General features: G+C 39.9%; 1 protein-coding gene across 4 annotated transcripts in view; it reads left to right on the plus strand.

Annotated features, from left to right (window-relative positions):
• STX8 (syntaxin 8) overlaps positions 1 to 19830 on the plus strand; it is a 225202-nt gene that overhangs the window by 975 nt on the left and 204397 nt on the right. For all 4 annotated transcript variants that reach the window (XM_057715653.1, XM_057715655.1, XM_057715656.1 and 1 more), the window contains exons 2-4: positions 4230 to 4329; positions 10276 to 10370; positions 19164 to 19274. In XM_057715653.1, the coding sequence (XP_057571636.1) occupies positions 4230 to 4329; positions 10276 to 10370; positions 19164 to 19274 (306 nt within the window). The remainder of the gene's footprint in view (positions 1 to 4229; positions 4330 to 10275; positions 10371 to 19163; positions 19275 to 19830) is intronic.

Genomic DNA, 19830 nt, shown 5'->3' on the forward strand with positions numbered 1-19830 from the left:
GTTAGTACTTCTCACACAGTTTATTGTTTAAATTGCAGACAGTCTGGATATTGAGGTTAACTTTGCAAGATCAAAGTTAATCTACCTGGGATCTAGATTATCTGGGCCAGTGGCTTGATTCAACACTTTTTTTTTTCACCTGATTTTAACACCCCGATAGAAAATTTATAAAATATTGAATATTTGCAGAGAGGAGAAAATACCCCACAAACCTTCTTTAACTATCGTTTGGAGTAATTGCTGTTGTTGATTTTTTTAAATGAACTTATTACTTTGTATAATATATGTGTCTACATACACACACCCCTATATACTTTACAAAACAGGGAACATTTCTCCTCATCATGAAATATTCACCGAAAACACAATTTTTGTGGTGCTTAATAGTGCATCATTTGAGTGACCATGATGCATTATGATTTAATGATTCCCCTCTGTACCGTTTTTAATGTTAGCGTTTTGGGGGTTTTGTTTTTTAAAATTGCAAAGACTGCCCCTTGGTCCGTCTCGTATTTCCTTGGCTCACTCCTTAGAAGTGAAACTACTGGGTCCGTGGGTGTGAACATTTTTAAGGCCCTTGATACATATGACTGAGTTGCCCTCCACCTCCTGGAAGCTAACTCCCTCATTTTACACAGAGGGTAGAAGAAAGCTCAGAGAAGGTAGAGGCCCCAGGGTATCCATTTAGGTTTGTGGAAGCCAGCACTGAACCCTAGGCCTCTTCCACAGTTAATGTTGAAAAAGCATTGATATTTTTTCCTGTTCCTCTCAAGTAGTTTGACTTAAAGGCTTTCTCATTTGTTGAAAGTGAAACAATGACTCTGCTGTGCTAGGTCAGCTTCCTTGCAAAGTAGGTTGCTGATCAGGAGAGCCGAATGGAGTATGGAATAGGACTTTGAAAAAAATCTATAAAAACAGACTTGACTACAGCTTTGCCCTCCAACTGTTGAAAACCATAGGTCGATGGTGCTTTACTCCTGAGTAGTGTTCTTGTGTTTAGAAATAGAATATGGCTGTTACTATTTTGATGGCATATCGAAGCCAGCAGTAAGCTCACTGTGTAATAGAAATAGCGAATGGTGACTGTCTCTGAATGGGTTCTTTGCTAAAGTTCATCAGCTTTACCATTTTTTTCTCTCCGTTCCAGTTCCTCAGCCTCCGTCATAGCATCGCCATCCTCTTAGTCACTTAGGCCTGAAAACTCTAATCATCTACTTTTTCTTCACTCCTATCGGGTTGTTCACTAATCTGCACCTTTTTGTTTTGCTTTTTCCCTTTTCTGCCATAGTCCAATCCTTTATAGCCTTGTGCCTTACAGAATGTAAATATTGGTGGCCGATTATGGAGTTGAGTAGCTGGAGGAGTCTTCTACTGGTCTCTTGCCACTCTTCTCTCATCCCCGATTATCTGTGTACGTGGAGTTCAGGTTACTTTTCCTAAACTAGTACTTTGGGCACCTGGGTGCTTGATTCCATCATGAGGTTGCCTATTACCACTAGGCCAGTGGTTCGCAAGCCTTGCTACAGATTGGAATCAGCTGGGGAGCTTTACAACGCCTCACGTCCAGGTCAAACCCCGTGCCAGTTCAATCACAGTGCCTGGGGTGGAGCCAAGATTTTTCTTTTTTATGGCTTCCCCCGTGATTCAGATGTGTAGCAAAGCTTCAGAACTGCTCTTTAGAGCTCAGATGGAAACATGAGGGTTAGGCGCAAGACATCTGAGGTTTTGGCCATTAGCATTTCATATAACCTCTTCCAGGCCTCACTCTCTGTGTAGAAGTATCCCCTACAGTGCTCAAACTCTCTTCTAAAAGTCAAACCTTGTTGTTCTGTTGTTCAAGGCTCTGCAGAAACTAGCTTCGACTCATTGCTGCGGTTTTATACTTTACTCTCCTGCCCAGGACCACCACTCAGCCGACTGTGCCTGGCTCCTTCCCTTCCTTTCATCTTCGCTTGCTCCCTGTGCCTCTCGGCCAGGCTACAATGTGCTCCTCCCTCTTGTCAGAGTGAGAGGCCTGCTTTGACCTTGTGGTCCGGCCCATGATGTAACCTCTTTGCCTGGCCTTATCAGGTTGGAGTATTTCGGCCAGTAATTTCTCTCACTTCCGAACTCTGGATTCCGAACTTAGGAAATATGCACTTGCCATTTATACTCCCCATTTGGCAGGAGGTGTGTTGTACCTTATTGATTTTCATGTGTGTGGTCTGGGACCACAAAGCTAGACCACACAACCTCTTTTCATAGATGACGATATGGAGGGAAAAGGGGGGGAAATGAGGTCCTGGGACCAGGACCCAATTTTCCTTATCAGCTTCACTCCTACTTTCTTAACTCTGTATTGTCTTGTATCACCCGCTCTTTTCTGGTATGCTTGGATACATATATGCATGTATATATGTACATGAGTGATGCTACTTTATAGTGGTGAGTTGTTAAGGATATTACTGCTACCTAACTAAACCTGGGTCTGCTTGCCCGTGTGCAGTAAAGCCAGTCTACTGACACTAGGTCGTGGTGAAGGAAAGTGCAACGTTTATTGCAGGCACCAAGCAAGGAGTCCAGGTAGCTAGTGCTCAAACACCTGGACTCCCTGATGGCTTTCAGGGAAAGATTTTTAAACACAGGGTGAGGGAGGGGGGTTTGTGGGGTGCGTGATCAGCTCATGGACATTCTTCTGATTGGTTGGTGGAGTCAACATCATCAACTTTCTGGTTCCAACTGGTCTGGGGTCTGTGTACTTGTGGGCACCATACAGTTGACTTCTTGCACCTGGTGGGGGGTTTAGTGTCTGCAAAGCAGCTAAAAGGACATGGCTCAGTATATTACCAGTATCCCTTAGGGAGGAACTAAAGGTCCTTGACTTTAATGGCTAAACTATTATTATTTTGTTTTCCTCCATTTTCTCACTTCTCTGATGAAATTTACTCTTTGGAACTCAGGGAAGCCCTGGGAGGCTAAAGCTTTTCTGTAGACAAGAGGCAGGCAGAGGACAAGGGGATGGGGGTCTGTCTGAGGACGGCCCCAAAGGGTCCTGCTCGGTGACACTACCTCATTGGATCCTTATTAAATTTGAAATGTAAAGCTCTTAGCACAGGATCAGATACTCAGTTGTTAGCCATAGCTACCATGACTATAGTAAGACTCCTGAGGGGAGCAACTGGAGCATGTTTCTTTTTCCTTCATTCAAAAGTCATTTGCCAGGTTCCCTCGGTGTTCAAGTGATATGTGGGAATTCAGAGATTTTAAGAAATGGTTTGTTTATTTTTTCAGGCAGAAATTGGAACATTAGGCAATACAGCAGATTTTAATGTTTTTCACTGGGACAGTCCTGGAAAATATGTCCGTCACATAGTCATAGTCCCTGCCCTTTAGGAGAGATGAAATGTGTATACACACTTAGGTATTTTCTGTGAAACAGATAAAAAGTAAAAAAGGCTGTAAGTGAAGAAAAAAATATGGAACTATTGGGGATTGATTGTGAACCCTTCAAAGCCCCCCAGCACTGCTGAGTTAAAAAACAGAAGCTCGGGACCTGCTTTGAGAGCATTCTGGTAAGCTTTGGTGGCAGGGGTGGGGTGTGTCTTTTGTCCCCAGAGCATCATGTTACCTGCTGTTCTGTGTAGCTCTTCCCCCAAAAGCTGCTCACCTGGCCTGTCACTCTCCATCTCTTTATCCTGCCTTCTTTTCCTTCATAGCCCATAGAACACCTGACATGCTACATTGTGGTTTGTTTGATGCCTTTCTCCCTTCACTAAACTCCTTGAAAACAGGGACTTTGCCCATTTTGTTCCCTGCTCTGTTCTCCAGTGCCTGGAGCAGTGCTCAGCACAGAGGCAGCCCTGCAGAAGTGCTTGCTGAATGTTTTGTGAATGAAGGAATCCAGATGCTTTATCGGTGGCCGGGTAATACAGTGGTTAGGAGCACAGGCTCAGGGCCAGGCGGCCGTGGTTTGCAGCTGGTGGTACCAATTGGGAAAGTCGCTCTACCTCTCTGTGCCTGATTTTCTCACGTGTACGGTGGGGATGGTGACCCACCTCCCAGCGTTCTTGTGTGGATTAAGTGAATTATTACAAAGGAAGCTTTGAGGATCAAGCCCTGCTGCCCTTGCTGTTACCATCCTCCCTTCCTGGTCGCATTGGTGACTAGAATTACAAACTGAAACTTAGATTATGCAGAAATTTCCTTTAAAGAAACTTCAACATTTTCCTCCCTTTATGACTTTGACGCAGGTTCTCCACTTACGATTCTACCTGGCAAATTGCACAAGAGATCGCTGAGAAAATTCAACAACGAAATCAGTATGAAAGAAATGGTGAAAATACAACCAAGGTAAGACCAGGAATGAGCCCTTCAAATGATCTGTTTGAGCTCTGAGGTCTGAAAACCCTCCTTTTTCTGGGGCTGTGTGTGTGTGTGTGTGTGTGTGTGTGTGTGTGTGTAATGGGTTTTATGTTTACACACGTCAAATTGATGTTACAGCCAATCAGTTAATAGTTATTTAATCACTGAGCTTAAAGGAAGCATGGCATCTCTTTAATTTTTCCTCTTTTACCTTAAAAGGTTTCTAACAATTTTATAGTCTAGTTCCAGGCTTGGTACACTTTCCCCCAGATGGTAAATCCATCTAGCTTTGCAGGACAAGAGGCCAAGTTTTCACCTCTTTGAGTTCCCATTCTTGACAAAAGGATAATAGTCTTTTTTGTTTTTTTACATTTTACATGTAAAAATGTAAAAAAATCATCCTTCGCTTGTGGGCTGTAAAAAAACAGTGGGATTTGGTGAGGAAATATGTTTTTTAGAAAATCGTGAGTCCATGCCCATACCTTTGGTTCTGATCCAACATCACAGGTTTCTTTGTAACTTCCCTGTTCCAAATTAGTATTTTCCTTCTCCCACAGTGAGAACCCAGGTTTCCAAAAGCATTGATATGTTTTTGCTCATTTGGTCTCTCTTAGAATTTATAGAAAATAGTTTCAGAATCATTACACAAGAGCCACTACAAACACTAAGTAAAGCTTGAGTTTGTGTCTTTATTATTATTTTTTTAAGTTTAGAGTATCCCACTAAGGATACTCAGGTTATTCTGTTCTAAAGCTATTAGAATTCATTCTTTTTTTCTGTCTTATGCTCTGCTTTGTATCTGTTGATGTTCATTTTTCAGGCTTTGCTTTCTTCCCTACCTTTGCTGATTTAATTTTAAATATGTAGAATATTTGCATAGTTCAAAAGTCAATATTATACACAAATGTACACTTAAAGTCTTGTCCCCATCCCACTCTTTTTCATACCTTCTTCACCTACTTCTTAGAGGTAACCTTTTTTTAAAAAATTAATTTCTCATTTATTCTTCCTGTGTTATTTCTTGTAGAAATAAGCATTCAGGTGTATATGTGTGTGTGTGTGTGTATTCTCATTTCTCTTCCTTTAACACAGAAGTTACTCTTTTGTATCTTGCTCTTTTCACTTGATAATATATCATAGAGATGTTAATTCACTGAGATCTTCTTGGTTCTTCTTAGGGCTGTATAGTGTTCTGTTGTGTGTTCTGCTTTGTTAACCTGTCTCCTGAGAATGGACATTTAGATTGTTTCCACTCTTTTGCTCTTATGAATAATGCTGCAATAAATAGCTTTGTGATTTTTTTTTTTTTTTTTGTATTTGCGGAGGTTCTTTTAAAGGTGAATTCTCAGAACCAAGACATATGTGACTTTTTTTTTAACCTGTTGCCAAATTCCCCTCCATAGGGGTTGTTGTCATTGGCATCACAGCCTGGCCAGCAGAGGGCGTTGTCAATCTTCTAAATTCTTGCCAACCTGATAAGTGAGAGAAAATATTTTAGTGTAGTTTTACTTCATTTGTTTTTTTAATTGAAGCATAATTGACTTGCAGTATTATATTAGTTTCAGGTATACAACATAGTGATTTGGTATTTTTGTACATTACAAAATGATCATCAGATAAGTCTAGTTAGTTACCATCTGAAGTTATTACAATATTATTAACTGTATTCCCAGTGCTGTACATTACATCTCCGTGACTTACTTTATAACTGGAAGCTTGTACCTCTTAATCCCCCTTACCTTCCAGTGTAGTTTTAAATTAGCATTTTTCATATTATGACTCAAATTAAGTATGTTTTCACATTCCTCAGGACTGTGTTTGATTTTTTTTTCCTGTACACTAACTTCTTGTCTTTTTCCCATTTTTTTCTCTTGGATTGTTGGTCTTTTTAATATTTAAGAACTCCTTATATATTAGGGAGATCAGCTCTTTGTGATATATTGTAATTATTTCCTTTATCATTTGTTGCTTGACTTTGCTTATGGTAGCTTCTATCATGTTAAAGTTTTAGTTTTTTTTTTAATGAAGTTGACTATCAACTTTTAATTGCTTCTGCATTTTCACCTATAGCTTTTGCTAGTTGCAGGTCTTCAAGGAATTTATTCCTGTTTTCTTCTAGCAAATGTATGGTTTCATTTTTTATATTTAGACCCCTGATCCTTTTAACCAGTAGCATCTTCTGATGATAAACCGTTAGATTATTTCTAATTATAAAAATGAGTTTTCATTGTGGCTGAATTATTGCCCAGGTTAGAATAAATTCCCCAATGTAGGCTTTCTGAATTTCAGTTGTATAAAATTTTAAGCATTTTGAAAATGTCTCAGAGTCACATTTCTACACCAATTCTGGTTACCTTTAAAAAATCTTTCTCTGTTAGGTGAAAGTATACAATAGTTTAATATGCATTTTTAAAATCACTTATGCCATTGAACATCTTTTCATATATTTATTGGATGTTTATATTTTTCCCTTTATGAGTTGCCTGTTATATACATGTCCTTAACCTAGCTTATTATTTCTTAATTTCCAAGTGTTACTTATATATATGTTTTAAAATTTTTATTTGATTATTTATTTATTTATTGTTATTATTGTCTGCAGTGGGTCTTCGTTGCTGCGCGCGGGCTTTCTCTAGTTGTGGCGAGCAGGGGCTGCTCTTCATTGTGGTTGGCAGGCTTCTCAGTGCAGTGGCTTCTCTTATTGTGGAGCATGGGCTCTAGACATACAGGCTTCAGTAGTTCTGGCACATGGGCTCAGTAGTTGTGGTTCGTGGGCTCTCGAGCACAGGCTTAGTAGTTGTGTCGCACGGGCTTGGTTGCTCCATGGCGTGTGGGATCTTCCTGGACCAGGGCTCGAACCCATGTCCCCTGCCTTGGCAGGCAGATTCTTAACCATTACGCCACCAGGGAAGTCCCACCTTGTGTATACGTTAACTAAGCTTTGATTAAGATTTAATCTGGCATATTTGGTGCAGATATTCTCTCTATTAATTTGGATTTTGATTTTATAAATGACATTTTAAGAAAATATATACTTGTTTTTAAATTTTATTTGAAATTATTAGTATTTTTATTTGTGGCTGTTTCTTCTAGGAGAAGGGGAGATAATGCTTAGAAAGGCCTTTCACACCCAGGGATCAATAGAAAGACTTTGCCTAATTATCTAAATTTTCTTTAAGCTTTTCTCCTCTTTTCATCTTTTAAAAAACCCCCCAGTCTTTATAATATTTGAAATTTATTTTCTGTATTGTAGGCATCTAATTTTTTCCCATTTGCTAAATTATTAATCCCCCCCCAAAAATGAAATATTCCATATTTCATTCACTGAGTGTTTACACAACTGCACCGTTTCTGGACCTTCTGTTCTTTTGCACTAATGAAGCCATTGGTAAATGCCAGCATCATACTTTTGTAGTTTTTTGTAAAGATTTACTATCTGATTGTTTAAGGCCTCCTTTGTTACACATATCCATGATCTTTCTATATTTCCCTTTATTTATCCTCCTTTTAGAGCAATTTTGCGTAGCTTTATTAAAAAGAATCTTGTGCTGTGCCTCAGTTACCACCTCCTCTCCAATAAAAGGACTCCAAATGGGATTTTGGATAGATATGTAGTATATTTACAGATTAAGTTGGGGAGCATTTACATTTTTGCAGTATTGAGTGTTTCCTTTAACTCAGTTCATCAGTAGTATTTCCTGCAGTTATTATATGCCAGGCACTGTGCTAGATATTTTTTAGATTTTATCGATACTGTTAATGATGTTTAAAAATAATTTGAAAAAGTTCTCCCTAGCTATTACTTGAGTGTAGGAATGCCCTGGAGTTTTTCATTTTGTGATTGATCACCATCCTGAATTCTCTACGTGTTTCTAGCCATCTTTTAGCTGATCCTTTTAACTTTCCCAAGCAGACTGTTATTAATCTGTGAATACTGATAATTTCATTTCCTTCTTTCTAGCCCTCATGTACTTCTTAAACTTGTCTTATTGTGTTGGTTAGAACTTCTAGACCAAAGTTGAATAATATTGCAGTTAAGGCAGTACTGATTCATTTTTAGTTTTCTTTCTTTTTGTTTTGTTTTTAATTAATTTCTCCCATTCTGCATTAATCATGTTTAGTCTATTTAAGACAATTAACATTATTAGCTTTATTATTAGATTTTCTAACATCAAACTACTCTTAAATTACTCCGATAAATTCTACTTGGTGATGGTATATTGTCATTTTTAATGTAATCCTGAATTTTCTTTGTTAATATTTTTAAAAGACTTACATTTATAATCCTTAAGGGAGACTGGTGAGTAGTTTCCTTTTTTCTATTATCTCTGTCAGTGCCTGTTACCAGGGTTGTGTTAGCTTAAAAATATGAATTAGGCTTTCCATCCTTTTCTGTGCTTTGGAAAGCTTTTATTAAATTATCACAATGAAAGGTTTCTTCTGATTATGAAAGTAATAGTTTTCTTATAAAATATTAAGAAATCCCACTACTTGGAGATAACCACCCTTGACATTTTGATGTCTTTAGTTCCTGGGTTTTTTTTTTCTCTATGTGGGTAACATTTCATTTTAGGACTTGATTTCTTTTTCTTTTAATAAATTATGAAGGATATCTTTCTATATTAACAAATTTAGATTTCAGTCATCCCTTTTTTTTTTGTTTTGTTTTTTGGCCACACCACGTGGCGTGTGAGAGATCTTAGTTCTCTGACCAGGGATCGAACCCGCGCCCCTTGTGTTGGAAGCGTGGCGTCTCAACCAGTGGACCGCCAGGGAAGTCCCTAGTCATACTTGTTATTGGCTACATACTCTTTCATCTGTTGAGTGCTTTTGATCTTTAATTTTGTAGATTCTTCTTAGAACTGGTGTGTATGTGTATGTTTGTTGTTCTTTTGTTTGTTTGTTTTGCTCTTTACTTCTTGAATGGGGAGCGATCTGCTTTCCTTGGTGTTTCCCCCCATAAACACTGTGGGTGGTTTTTCCATGGTTCCCAGCGGTATTAGAATAGTTAAGGTGAGATTTTTCTTGGCTGCTGCTAACTTTGAGGGTTGCTTGATGTGCATAGCCCTTGGCCAACCTCTGCTGTTCCGCCGTATTTTCCTCACGTGACCCTGCTAACCTAAGGAGAGAGCCCCTGCTTCCACTGCAGTGGTAGGATTGCTTCTTTTAACAAGGTAGCAAATGAAGCTTGTGAGAGTCTGTCTTTTGAAACTCATCTCTGATTACATCCGTGGTTGACTATGTTTACTTTACGTGGGCGATTTTATTTTTCATATTTTTAAAATCCCAAGAGGCTTTCTCCCCACCTCCCCACCATCCTTTAAGTCAGCACTTAGAGTCGCCAACAAAACTTTACTCTGGGTTTGTAAATTGGAGAAAATTCACACACTCCTGGAAAAAGAGTCTGATGTGGTCAACATTCCTCTTGTATAAAAGGACACACTGCTGTAAAACTTTGAATGGGTTGTAAGCATCCCAGTGTGTTTGGGGAAGACTGTCTGGGATGGCAGTGGGACTTGACGTCTTGTCCTTTGCAGCTTGGTTGAGGGACCCGTGGGGTTTTTGCCAGTGTACAGACTGGGGACGTGCAATTTCCTGCACGGCTCCGAGGTAGACAGATAGGATCTGAGGGGAGGGACAGAATTCAGCTAATTGTGAGAGCAAAGAGACAGTCTGCAGCCAGCATCAGGCTTCAGTGTGGACCGGCTCACCACCTGGCCCGGCCACAGAGCTGGGCATGAGCGTTAGGTGGGTGGCTGGCCCGGGTGACCCTTAAGATCCCGGACGACCCCACGGTTGTCGTTGGGAGGCTTGGCGTCTCTTCCAGCCCTTCCTTGATTGAATCATAGTTTGTAAAGCAGGGTGTACATGATATTTTGGGGAGACCCCACACCTCTGGACCAGCATACTTAGGCTGTGTTCTTTTCTTTTCAGCTTACCGTGACAATCAGAGCTTTGTTGCAGAAACTGAAGGAAAAGATCGCCCTTTTGAAGGACTTACTGCTAAGAGCTGTGTCAACACATCAGATGTATCCATGTAAACATTTCCACCTCTCGCTAGATGGAAGGACAAGCAGTCTTATTTTAAGAAAGGAAGGAATCTGGGCCACCCAGATTTTTCCACAGCTTGAGGAAGACCCGGTTTCCAAAATATTGCCTATAATCTCGATTTCTATTTTAAGTGTCTGTTACATGTTTTACAGTGAAAATGCTGGCGAAGCAAGACACAGGGCAGGAATTAACTTCGTCGGGTGTAACCTTGACAGTACAGGAAGCTCGTGCTCTCTGTCAGTGCTGTGTTTACCCCGTTGCTACCTGTCTAGACTGCCGGGAAGGTGGTCCAGCAGGAGAGCTTCCCTGACACCCCTGAGCTGTGATTCTGCTCCTGCAGCTCCCAGAGTTTTGAACGATTCGTTCTCTTTTCCGAGACGCCAGTACCAGTAGAAACTGTGCATTCCTCCCCCCGCCCACCCAGTTATGTAGATTATTGAGATGGGACTGCTTTGCTTTATTGTTCTAGAAGTCCAGACACTACCCCTGGTTTGGGAGTTTTGAGAAGGGGGGAGGGAGGTGCTTGCATGAAGCAAGTTATACCATCACCTCAGCCTCCCACCAACAGCGTCAAGAATTAAAATATTTTCTTTCCCTTTTTTGGCCGTGCTGTGTGGCAACTTGTGGAATCTTAGTTCCCCGACCAGGGATCAAACCTGGGCCCCGGCAGTGAAAGCACAGGAGTCCTAACCACTGGACCGCCAGAGAATTCCCCCAAATATTTTCTTTCTTTCCTTTTTTTTCCCAGAAATTCATAACCTGATCAGTTTAGGAAAATACATGTGACCTGTTACATAAACAAATCCTTTAAATCCGAGTTTAAAACTGACCTCAAATTGGTCCTCTCTTACCACCGCTTTCCATTGTCCATAGTTTGTAGTACCAAACTTTTGTATCTCAGGAAATGGTTGTTATTGCCCGATTTTAAACATGGGGAAAATGTAGGAATATAGCTTTTTAGATAAAACAGTAAGAAGATGTTTTAAAAAATATTTTTCTCCCAGTATCACCCCGTATGTCACCAGGGAGGTTGGTTTAGAGAGTTGCATGATTTCCAATATTCAGTTATTAACCCACCAAGGTTTTCAATAAAAGTTTAACTTCAGCAGACAACTGGGGCCTTGTTTTTAACACATTTGGAGTGTTCTGATGTGTTTAGTCTGTAAATCTACCCTCCATCTGGTATCATTTGTTCCTGCACAGTCAGGGTATCACATAAGGAGTTTTTATTTTATCCACATCCACAAGTCTTAGTATGTAGACCTCAAGCTGGCAGAGGTTTTTTCTCCACTTTCAGTACTAAGTACTGGAGGTCTGTACATGGGATCACAGTATGCAGACTCCTTTTAGTACTACCTAAGTCACAGGTGTTAGAAATGCAGCTACACATTGTTTCCTGATGTAATATTAGCAGCTGTATTTGCTAACAGATAACTGATTATTAATCTTATGTTTATATGCTAAACCCATAGGGTAAGAAGATATAAATTAATAACTTTTGCTTTTTTCTGTTAATAATGCCTGCTAGTTATTAATTATAGGGTGTACCTAGCATGCTACAGTAATAATTGACTTTGTTCTTCTGAATGCTTGCAGTCTGACCATACTTTGAAATCTCATAGATTCTGGTTTTGTGGTGATTTCAGAATTTGCTGAATTAAGCACCAGGCATTTAAAAACACCGAACAGGTATTAAAATACATCATGAAAATACTTAAGGACCGTCATGTGAATAATTTAGAATTTCCCAGGAGAAATCAGAAACTCAACTGGAATGTAACAGCTTTTTTAAAAATTCTGTTTATTTATTTTTTTCAAATAATTGGGTCTATTTCTACTGGAACTGCCACCAAAAGTAGGGATGGAATTCCGATAATCCACCCCACGGGGGCGCTCATAAACCTCTGTATTTTCAGCAAGACCATTTCTTAGCTAGAAGGGAAAGAAGGAGGTAGCTTCTCTGTTACGAAGGCCTCTATTTCATTCCTCTCTTCTTCCTCATATCTTCCCTTTCCCTGACCTTCCTCTTCCCAAACATTTAAGATAAATCTATGGCTGTTATCATCCAGATTTAAGATGTACCAGAGAGCAATCTGTCAGGCCTCATATTATGAAACTGGATGGTTCTTTCCCTTCTTTACAAAAAAGGTATTGAGGCCAAGTCAAACTTGCACCTCAAGTCACTGATGGAGTTAGAAAGAAAGGACAGCATTCCAGCAGAGGAATTTTTTCACACCGAGGAGGAGAATCTTTAAGAGCTTAAGAAACTTGCCCGGACCCCACTGCTGAGAAGTGGAAAGCTAGGATTCCAGTGCAGGGCTGTCTGGACCCAAAGCCAGTTGTTTAAAAACTGAATTCTAGTTTAGTGATAGAATACAGTCCTCTGTCACGTGGCCCGTCTTCAACTAGAATTCCCTATTACTTGGCATGTTGCTGTAATGCCAAGACAAATCTTGTTTATAATGCAAATCCTCAAGACCGTTCTTAATCATCAGAAAGATTAAACAGTCTTCACTGTGGTTTATTAGCTATACTTTATGATGTTGTAATTCTTAGAAAAATTCTTGTCCATAAATCGCCAAAAGAGTGACTTTTTAATCCTTTTTCTTGAGGCGTAATTAATGTTGGGTGACTTTTTTAATGTGAATATTTGAAAACCACATTTCCTTACTGTGTTGGGTAGTTGAGAGTTTATGGTACCTTACTTAATAAATTTATGCCTTTCTGCATTCACAAAGCTTTCCAGAGAACACTAGGAATTGCCAGAAAGATAAGTCCTATGAAAATGCTGTCCAAACAGTTAAATTCCAGGAGGTTAGGCATGAGATGTTACTGCTCTTTCCTGAAAAAGTATTTTTTCTCTGGCAAGAATAAATGTGAAATTAAAATGAGAGTGGCGTGCTTTCGAATCAGTTAGCTTACAATACATAATCCAAAATCCTGCAGCCAGAGAGTTGAAAATTGCTGGAAAACATTAACTTCTAGTCACAGTGCTTCTTGGGGATGGGGCTTATAATGGCCTCACCAGTTGAGAAACGGTGTCTTTACAGGAGGCTGTGTAGGAAATTTCTGGTAGTACTAAAATTATTTTTAGAATTAGCTTTATTTACATGAAGCTTGTCTTGTTGGATTTCTCAAAGGCAGCACTTTTAGTACTTTAAAAAGAATTTTTAAAAAAATCACTTTACAGAGGGGTGCAGTATCAAAGGTATTGTAGTCTCTTGGGAGAAGTTCTGTAGAAATAATAATAGTTATTATTATTTTCTGGCCTTGCCACGGGGCTTGTGGGATCTTAGTTCCCTGACCAGGGATCGAACCCAGGCCCCCGGCAGTGAAAGCACTGAGTCCTAACCACTGGACCAGAAATAAGTTTTTAAAATCTGTAAATAACTCTGCTCTACTTTGCATTTTGGGGGGAAAAGATGGGTAGACAGATAGGTAGATGGCAGGATAGATGCCCCGATCACCGTGTAACAAACCCGGGTACACGTAGGTGTGGAGAGGCTCACTGGATAGATTTTAGGGATAGCCCCTTGGGGCCCCGGTGGAGGTGAAGTGGTTCTAAAACACTGCCCCTGGCCATGACAGTTTTCACTGGTGTCTGCTATTGTGAGAAAAATAGGGACAAGATAATTTTTATTTTGGTAGAGATTTTCTGACTTACAGGCTGTTTACATGGTTCTCCTTGCTTTTTCACCGTGACAGTAAAAGTAGATGAGTTTCGTCTGTTGTGGTTTTTGGAGTGTCCATAGATGGCGAAATGTATAATTGGTCTATATAAATCCCCCTCACTACCCCTGCAGTTTGTTTGAAATATTTCTGCTCCATGAAATCCAAAAGTTGGGGTGCCATTGGAATACTGGGAACTACACTGGCATTGGAGCCAGACAGAACTGAGATGGAAGACCAGTTCTACCACTTGCCCAGGGCCAGAGAGCCATGTAGCCTTTCTTGACCTTAGTTTCATTATCTGTAGAGTAGGAACAGTCATACTTGCTTTGCAGGTTGTTGTGAAAGTTGAAGAAAATATATTTAAATCAACTCACAGGACCAGCCCCCCATAATCATAGGTGTTGAATAAAAGATGGTTATCAGCCCTTTGTGGGCAAGTTACTTAACTTCTTCGTGCCTTGTTTTCTCATTTGTGAAATAGGGATAATCAAAGTACACCGGGCTTATAGGATTGTTGGGAGGATTAAATTATATGCCTAGAGGGTGCTTCCCACAGAGTAAGCCCTCCTTGAGGATTAGCTGCTACTTACTATTTTATCAGTTAAAATTAACAGCGGTCATGGAGAATTCACAGGTAGTCCTTTTATGGAGTTTATAATCACATACTGAGGGTACATCAGAGCACACAGACAGTGATAGGATTAAGATACCACTTGCAAAATGTGATCAGTGCTTTGAGGAAGGTAAGGACCTGGCCTGGTACATAATAGATATTCAGTAGAGTTCATAAATAAATAAATAAATAAATAAGTTAAATAAAATGAAAGGGTTGAAGTGCTCCGTGAGCCAGAAAAAGCTTCTGGCCTCTGGGACCTTAAACTGTCTCAGCACAGTTCTTCTTGTGGCACTGGGAAGTAATTATACTTCTCCAGAGCAATTAATTTGCACATAAGATTTGCTTAAATTCTTAAGCCTTCTACCAAATAAGGAGATACGCTAGGAGCTAGAGTGGGGGTGGGGCGGCCCCTGGGTCCAGCACCATCTTCACCCCACTCTATTGCAGGTTCGAAGTGCTTCCCAGGTTATAGCAGAGAAGCTGGGCTGAAGCACATTGGTCATGGGTATTGGTGATACGAAATCAGGACCCAATTTCATTTGCAACCTTGAGTTGCCATGACCTGGTTATAATTACATGTAAAATCAGCCCAGCCGATGACAAAGTACTGTGGTAGCTAGACCTTCCGTTCCATCATTTGTCTGTTCTCTGATCTTCTTCCACGTTGGTGAAAGAAGAGGTCCCAGCACTGGCCACTGACTGTGTGCCCTGCTTTCTACTTGTCCTTCCTTACCCTGTGCTCGCTTCCCCCAGCTACCATGAGTCCACATCCATGCTGTGTCACCACTGCCTAGATGATTCTTTGACTGCTCGTTAATAACCATTGTTCAGTAAGTGTGCTATACAGAAGGACTGTGCATCTATTCTCTTCAACCCCCTCTCCCCACCCCCCACACCTCATCTCTTTATGCTCTGTTTTCTCAATAGATTAAAATAAAAACAGAGGTAGAGTGAGTGTACCTAATTGGTTAGTTTTCCAGTTGTCCCAGATTTACAGGGAGTCTCTGGGAATATTCTGAATTAATATCACCAGTATTGTTATTAACAGGATGCTAAGAAGTGGCAAAGTTAAGTGAGCAGTACCAGGGGCCTCAGGGTGGAGAAGCCCCGGGAACGTTTAGCGGTGGGAAAGCCCTAACCTAGAGCGGAAAGACCTGGGCTCTCTCTAACCCATCATTGCCGATACCAGCCATATGGGGCCCTGGTTTCCTGGTCAGGAGAACAAGAGAATTGGATTTGCCTCTCCTACCATCAGCTGTCTGTCATTCTGTTCTTCACTTACTAATCTTCAAAACAAAATCACCATGTTTTACTGCTGTTAAAATTGATGTTCTTTGTTAGTTTATTCTTAACTCGTTTACATCTAGTGTCTGCTAAATTTTAAAACTTGCCTTTATTGTTTTTATTATAAAAAGTGCTTTCCTGGGGACACACAGTGTTTTGAGGAAGAAGCCTGCTGTGTCTAAAAAAAAAAAAAAAAAAAAAAAAAAAAGTGCTTTCCACCTGTATCTTTCTTATTGTTTTTACCAATGACTCTTCTCTCTCTTCCCCATCCCCATCCTATTCCAGCTCTTTCATAGTTAACGTGTTGGTGGTTGGTACCTGTCATCACAGGCTTTTCTAGGCATGAACAGATACACACACATGTGAATATAAAATGCTCTTGACTACAGAGGGGTCCTGTTATACGTTTAGTTCTGAAATTTTTTGTTAATTAGCATTTGATAGAGTCAAACAGTCCAAAACAATATTGGATGGAAAGTGAGTGTCCCTTACACCCTGATCCCCAGTTCCCTTTCCTTAGAGGCAGCTCTTTGTGTATCCTTCCATAAATTTTAAGTGTATAAACGTATATGTTTCTCTGATTTTTTTTTAATGCATGCAGTGGGAGCATACTATTCACTGTTTAGATCTTTGCTGCTGCTTTTTGTTTGGTTTAACACTGTGTTTTGGAGATTATTCCATATCAAATAATTTATGTAGCACTTAGTAAGTGCTCAGAAATGTTAATTATCACTTTCATCATACATAAGGAGCTTTCCTCTTCTCTCTCTCTCTCTTTTTGGGGGCTGCAGAACATACCATTGTAGAGGTGTGCTAGTTCCGTACTGATGGACCTTAGAATGTTCCAGTGTTTGACTATTATAAATAATGCTGCAGTGAACATCTTTGTTCATACATCTTTGAATAGATGTGTGAAAATATCTGTAGGAGAAATTCCTGTTGAAAGAATGTGCCTTTTAAATTTTCTTAGGTATATAGATGGCAATCTGGCAATTGGTTGAAACTGTTTCCATTCCCACCAAGGATGTCTGAGAGTTCCTTGGCCCTTTCCAAAACCGCCCTGTTATAGTTTCCTATCTGATGGGTGAAGGGATAGCATGTTTCAATTTGCATTTCTTTTGCTAATGTACGCGGGTGCATCAAAAATTGCCCGCACTCCGGCTGTAGAATTTATAGAAGTTTTAATATAACTGGAGTGCAGATAATTGTTGACTCACCCTTGTAAAACTGCATGTGTTTTTCATTTGATTAGCATTATTATTGTTTCTTTTTTCTATGCCCTGTTAGATCCTTTGCTGTTTTAAAATTTGCCACTATTAATTTGTTACTTGTAATTTTGTTTTGCAGATATTTACAGTTTTTATACAGTCAAATTTATCATTTCCTTCATGGCCTCGGGGCTTTCAATCTTGACTAGAGAGATTTTTCTTATTCTAAGATTATTAGAAAGTTCTCCAAAGTGATCTTCTAATGATACTTTTGTAATTTTACTTTTTATGTTTAAACCCCTCAGCCAGTCAGATCTGTACTTAATTGTAATACTGGATTATCCTTCAGCTTGTGCTCGCTTGCATGGCTGGGTAACTGAAATCCCGATAAAGCCAAAGGTTGCCAGAGTAGGTTGGGTGTAGAGCAGAAGACAAGGCTAATCAGCATTGTGATATAATTAATAGTTTCCATGATTAAAATTCCCATTCTGTCCTGTATAATTCATGTCATAGCTTCTGTCTCTTCTTCCCCCCACCCCCTCCCCCAGGAGCTTTTTTTTTTTTTTTTTAGAAAACAGAAGAGCCTTCTGCTTTACTGACAATTTACCACTGATTTGAAACACTGATATTTATTCTTGGTGTTGCATTGATCAGAAGGCTAATATTTGGCCCTTTTATTAGTACAGAGGAAAGACTTAAGCTCACTGTTTCTTAGTTACAGTCGCTACTTCACAGTTTCCAAGATGGATTCTGAGAGACGGTAGTCAGGTAGGAAACGGAAAAACGATGGTAGTCGTTTTTCTCAGGAAAGTGTGGTATTCTGGAATGTTGGGAGAATGTGTCCCTTATTATTCTTTAAATATCCAAAGTCACGAACACTGCTTAGTTACATTGGTTTGGGGTGGCGGAGGGAGGGGGATCTATGATTTTTCTAGGTAGTATCTGTTACTGGGGAACATTTTTGATGGGTTTATTTGCTTTTTTTGCTAGCCAGCCAGCTCTTTCTATTCAAAATTATCAACAGAAGTAGATTCACTGGGCCGTGGTTTTCCCACCCAGGGAAACCACTTGATTCTGCCAAGTTCTCAAACTTTTGGGGCCTAAATGCAGGGTTTAATATCCCTCTTGAAAGGAAAAGTATCTATAAATCCAGAAATCCAAAGCAGTAGTCTCCCTCTTTTACTGGAACCAGGAAAACTGTGGCCATGAATTGTGCCGGAAAAGGCGTGAGAGATGATCTGGGCGCCCCGTAAAGAATACAGGTCCAAAAAGGCGAAGCAAGTGGTTCAAGGTCAGAGAGAATGATCAAAATAGGACTCGCAGGCCTTTGGACTCCCAGGGTAGCATGCATGCTGGATTCACATTAAAATATGATTATTTCTTTGTAATTTTGTTTAGAATTAAAGATCCTGCAGTGGATTTAATGAGCTGATGGTTAATAGCTTTTTAGAGCAAACCTATTGCATAAAGTAGCCCTTTACACAATATATATTCCAGGTGTGTTAATAGGTGTTAATTAGCATGGAAGAAAGAGGGCAACATAAAAAACTTTTTTTTTCCCTTTTTCCTTTTTTAACAGAGTATCTTAGGGTATGAATGTCTAGGAAAAACCCTTGACCACTGTGACCTACAACTCAGAACCTAAGGACTCCCTGAGTCACATTGCCCTGTTGAGAGGAAGGACATTTCAAGGTTGGCCGCTGGGAGGAAAATCGTGTTTACCAACTGTATTTCTCAATGAGGGGTCTCATGTGGCAGATCTATGTCAGTGTTTCTAAGTCCCTCTGCAGTCGTTCTGTCCAGGTCCTTTACTAGAAGGATCAGTGACGTCTGAGGTTAGAGCAGGAAGAGGAGGCTGGTTCAGGCCTCTTCCAGCTAGGGTTGATCAGAGTCTGTAACAGTCCCTGCTAACTTGGAGAAGCTCACTTAATAACACAATAGGTCAAATGAGGTAATTCACCTGCTCTTGGACCTTAACGAAATTCCTGCAGAACACAGCTCGAAGGAGACCGAAGACAGAACCTTTTGGATGATCTTGTAACTCGAGAGAGACTACTTCTGGCATCCTTTAAGAACGAGGGTGCAGAACCAGATCTCATCAGGTACGATGTTTTCCTTTACAGGGATTATGTGGTGGGTGAAATTTATTTGCAGTGATTACAGCTATTTCCTGAATGGCTTAATTTCTTTAACCAGTAACGTACAGTCTATTCATTTGTAGTGTTTGTTATTTTCTGTTCAACGTAGTTTTTATTGAATTTCTAGATTTAGTAAAACCAGGTATGTTCAGCTGAATCCCATCTTGGAGGAAGGCTATTTGGGTAGAATACAAAGTCAGAAAATGCCTTTTCATTCTTTAGGTTGAGCTTTCTGCTATGTTAACTGCCTTTTAAACTCTGAAATTCACGTTCTTATCTGTGTGGGAAAATGATTTTTTTAAGTTTTTTTGATATGTGGACCATTTTTAAAGTCTTTATTGCATTTGTTACAATATTGCTTCTGTTTTATGTTTTGCTTTTTTGGCCATGGGGCATGTGGGATCTTAGCTCCCCCACCAGGGGTTGTTGGAATCCGCAACCCCCTCCGTTGGAAGATGAACTCTTAACCACCGGGCCACCAGAGAAGTCCCAGAAAATGATTTTTTTAAATTGACTTGTT

Source organism: Hippopotamus amphibius, chromosome 17 (assembly GCF_030028045.1).
Source record: "Hippopotamus amphibius kiboko isolate mHipAmp2 chromosome 17, mHipAmp2.hap2, whole genome shotgun sequence".
Taxonomy (NCBI): domain Eukaryota; kingdom Metazoa; phylum Chordata; class Mammalia; order Artiodactyla; family Hippopotamidae; genus Hippopotamus; species Hippopotamus amphibius.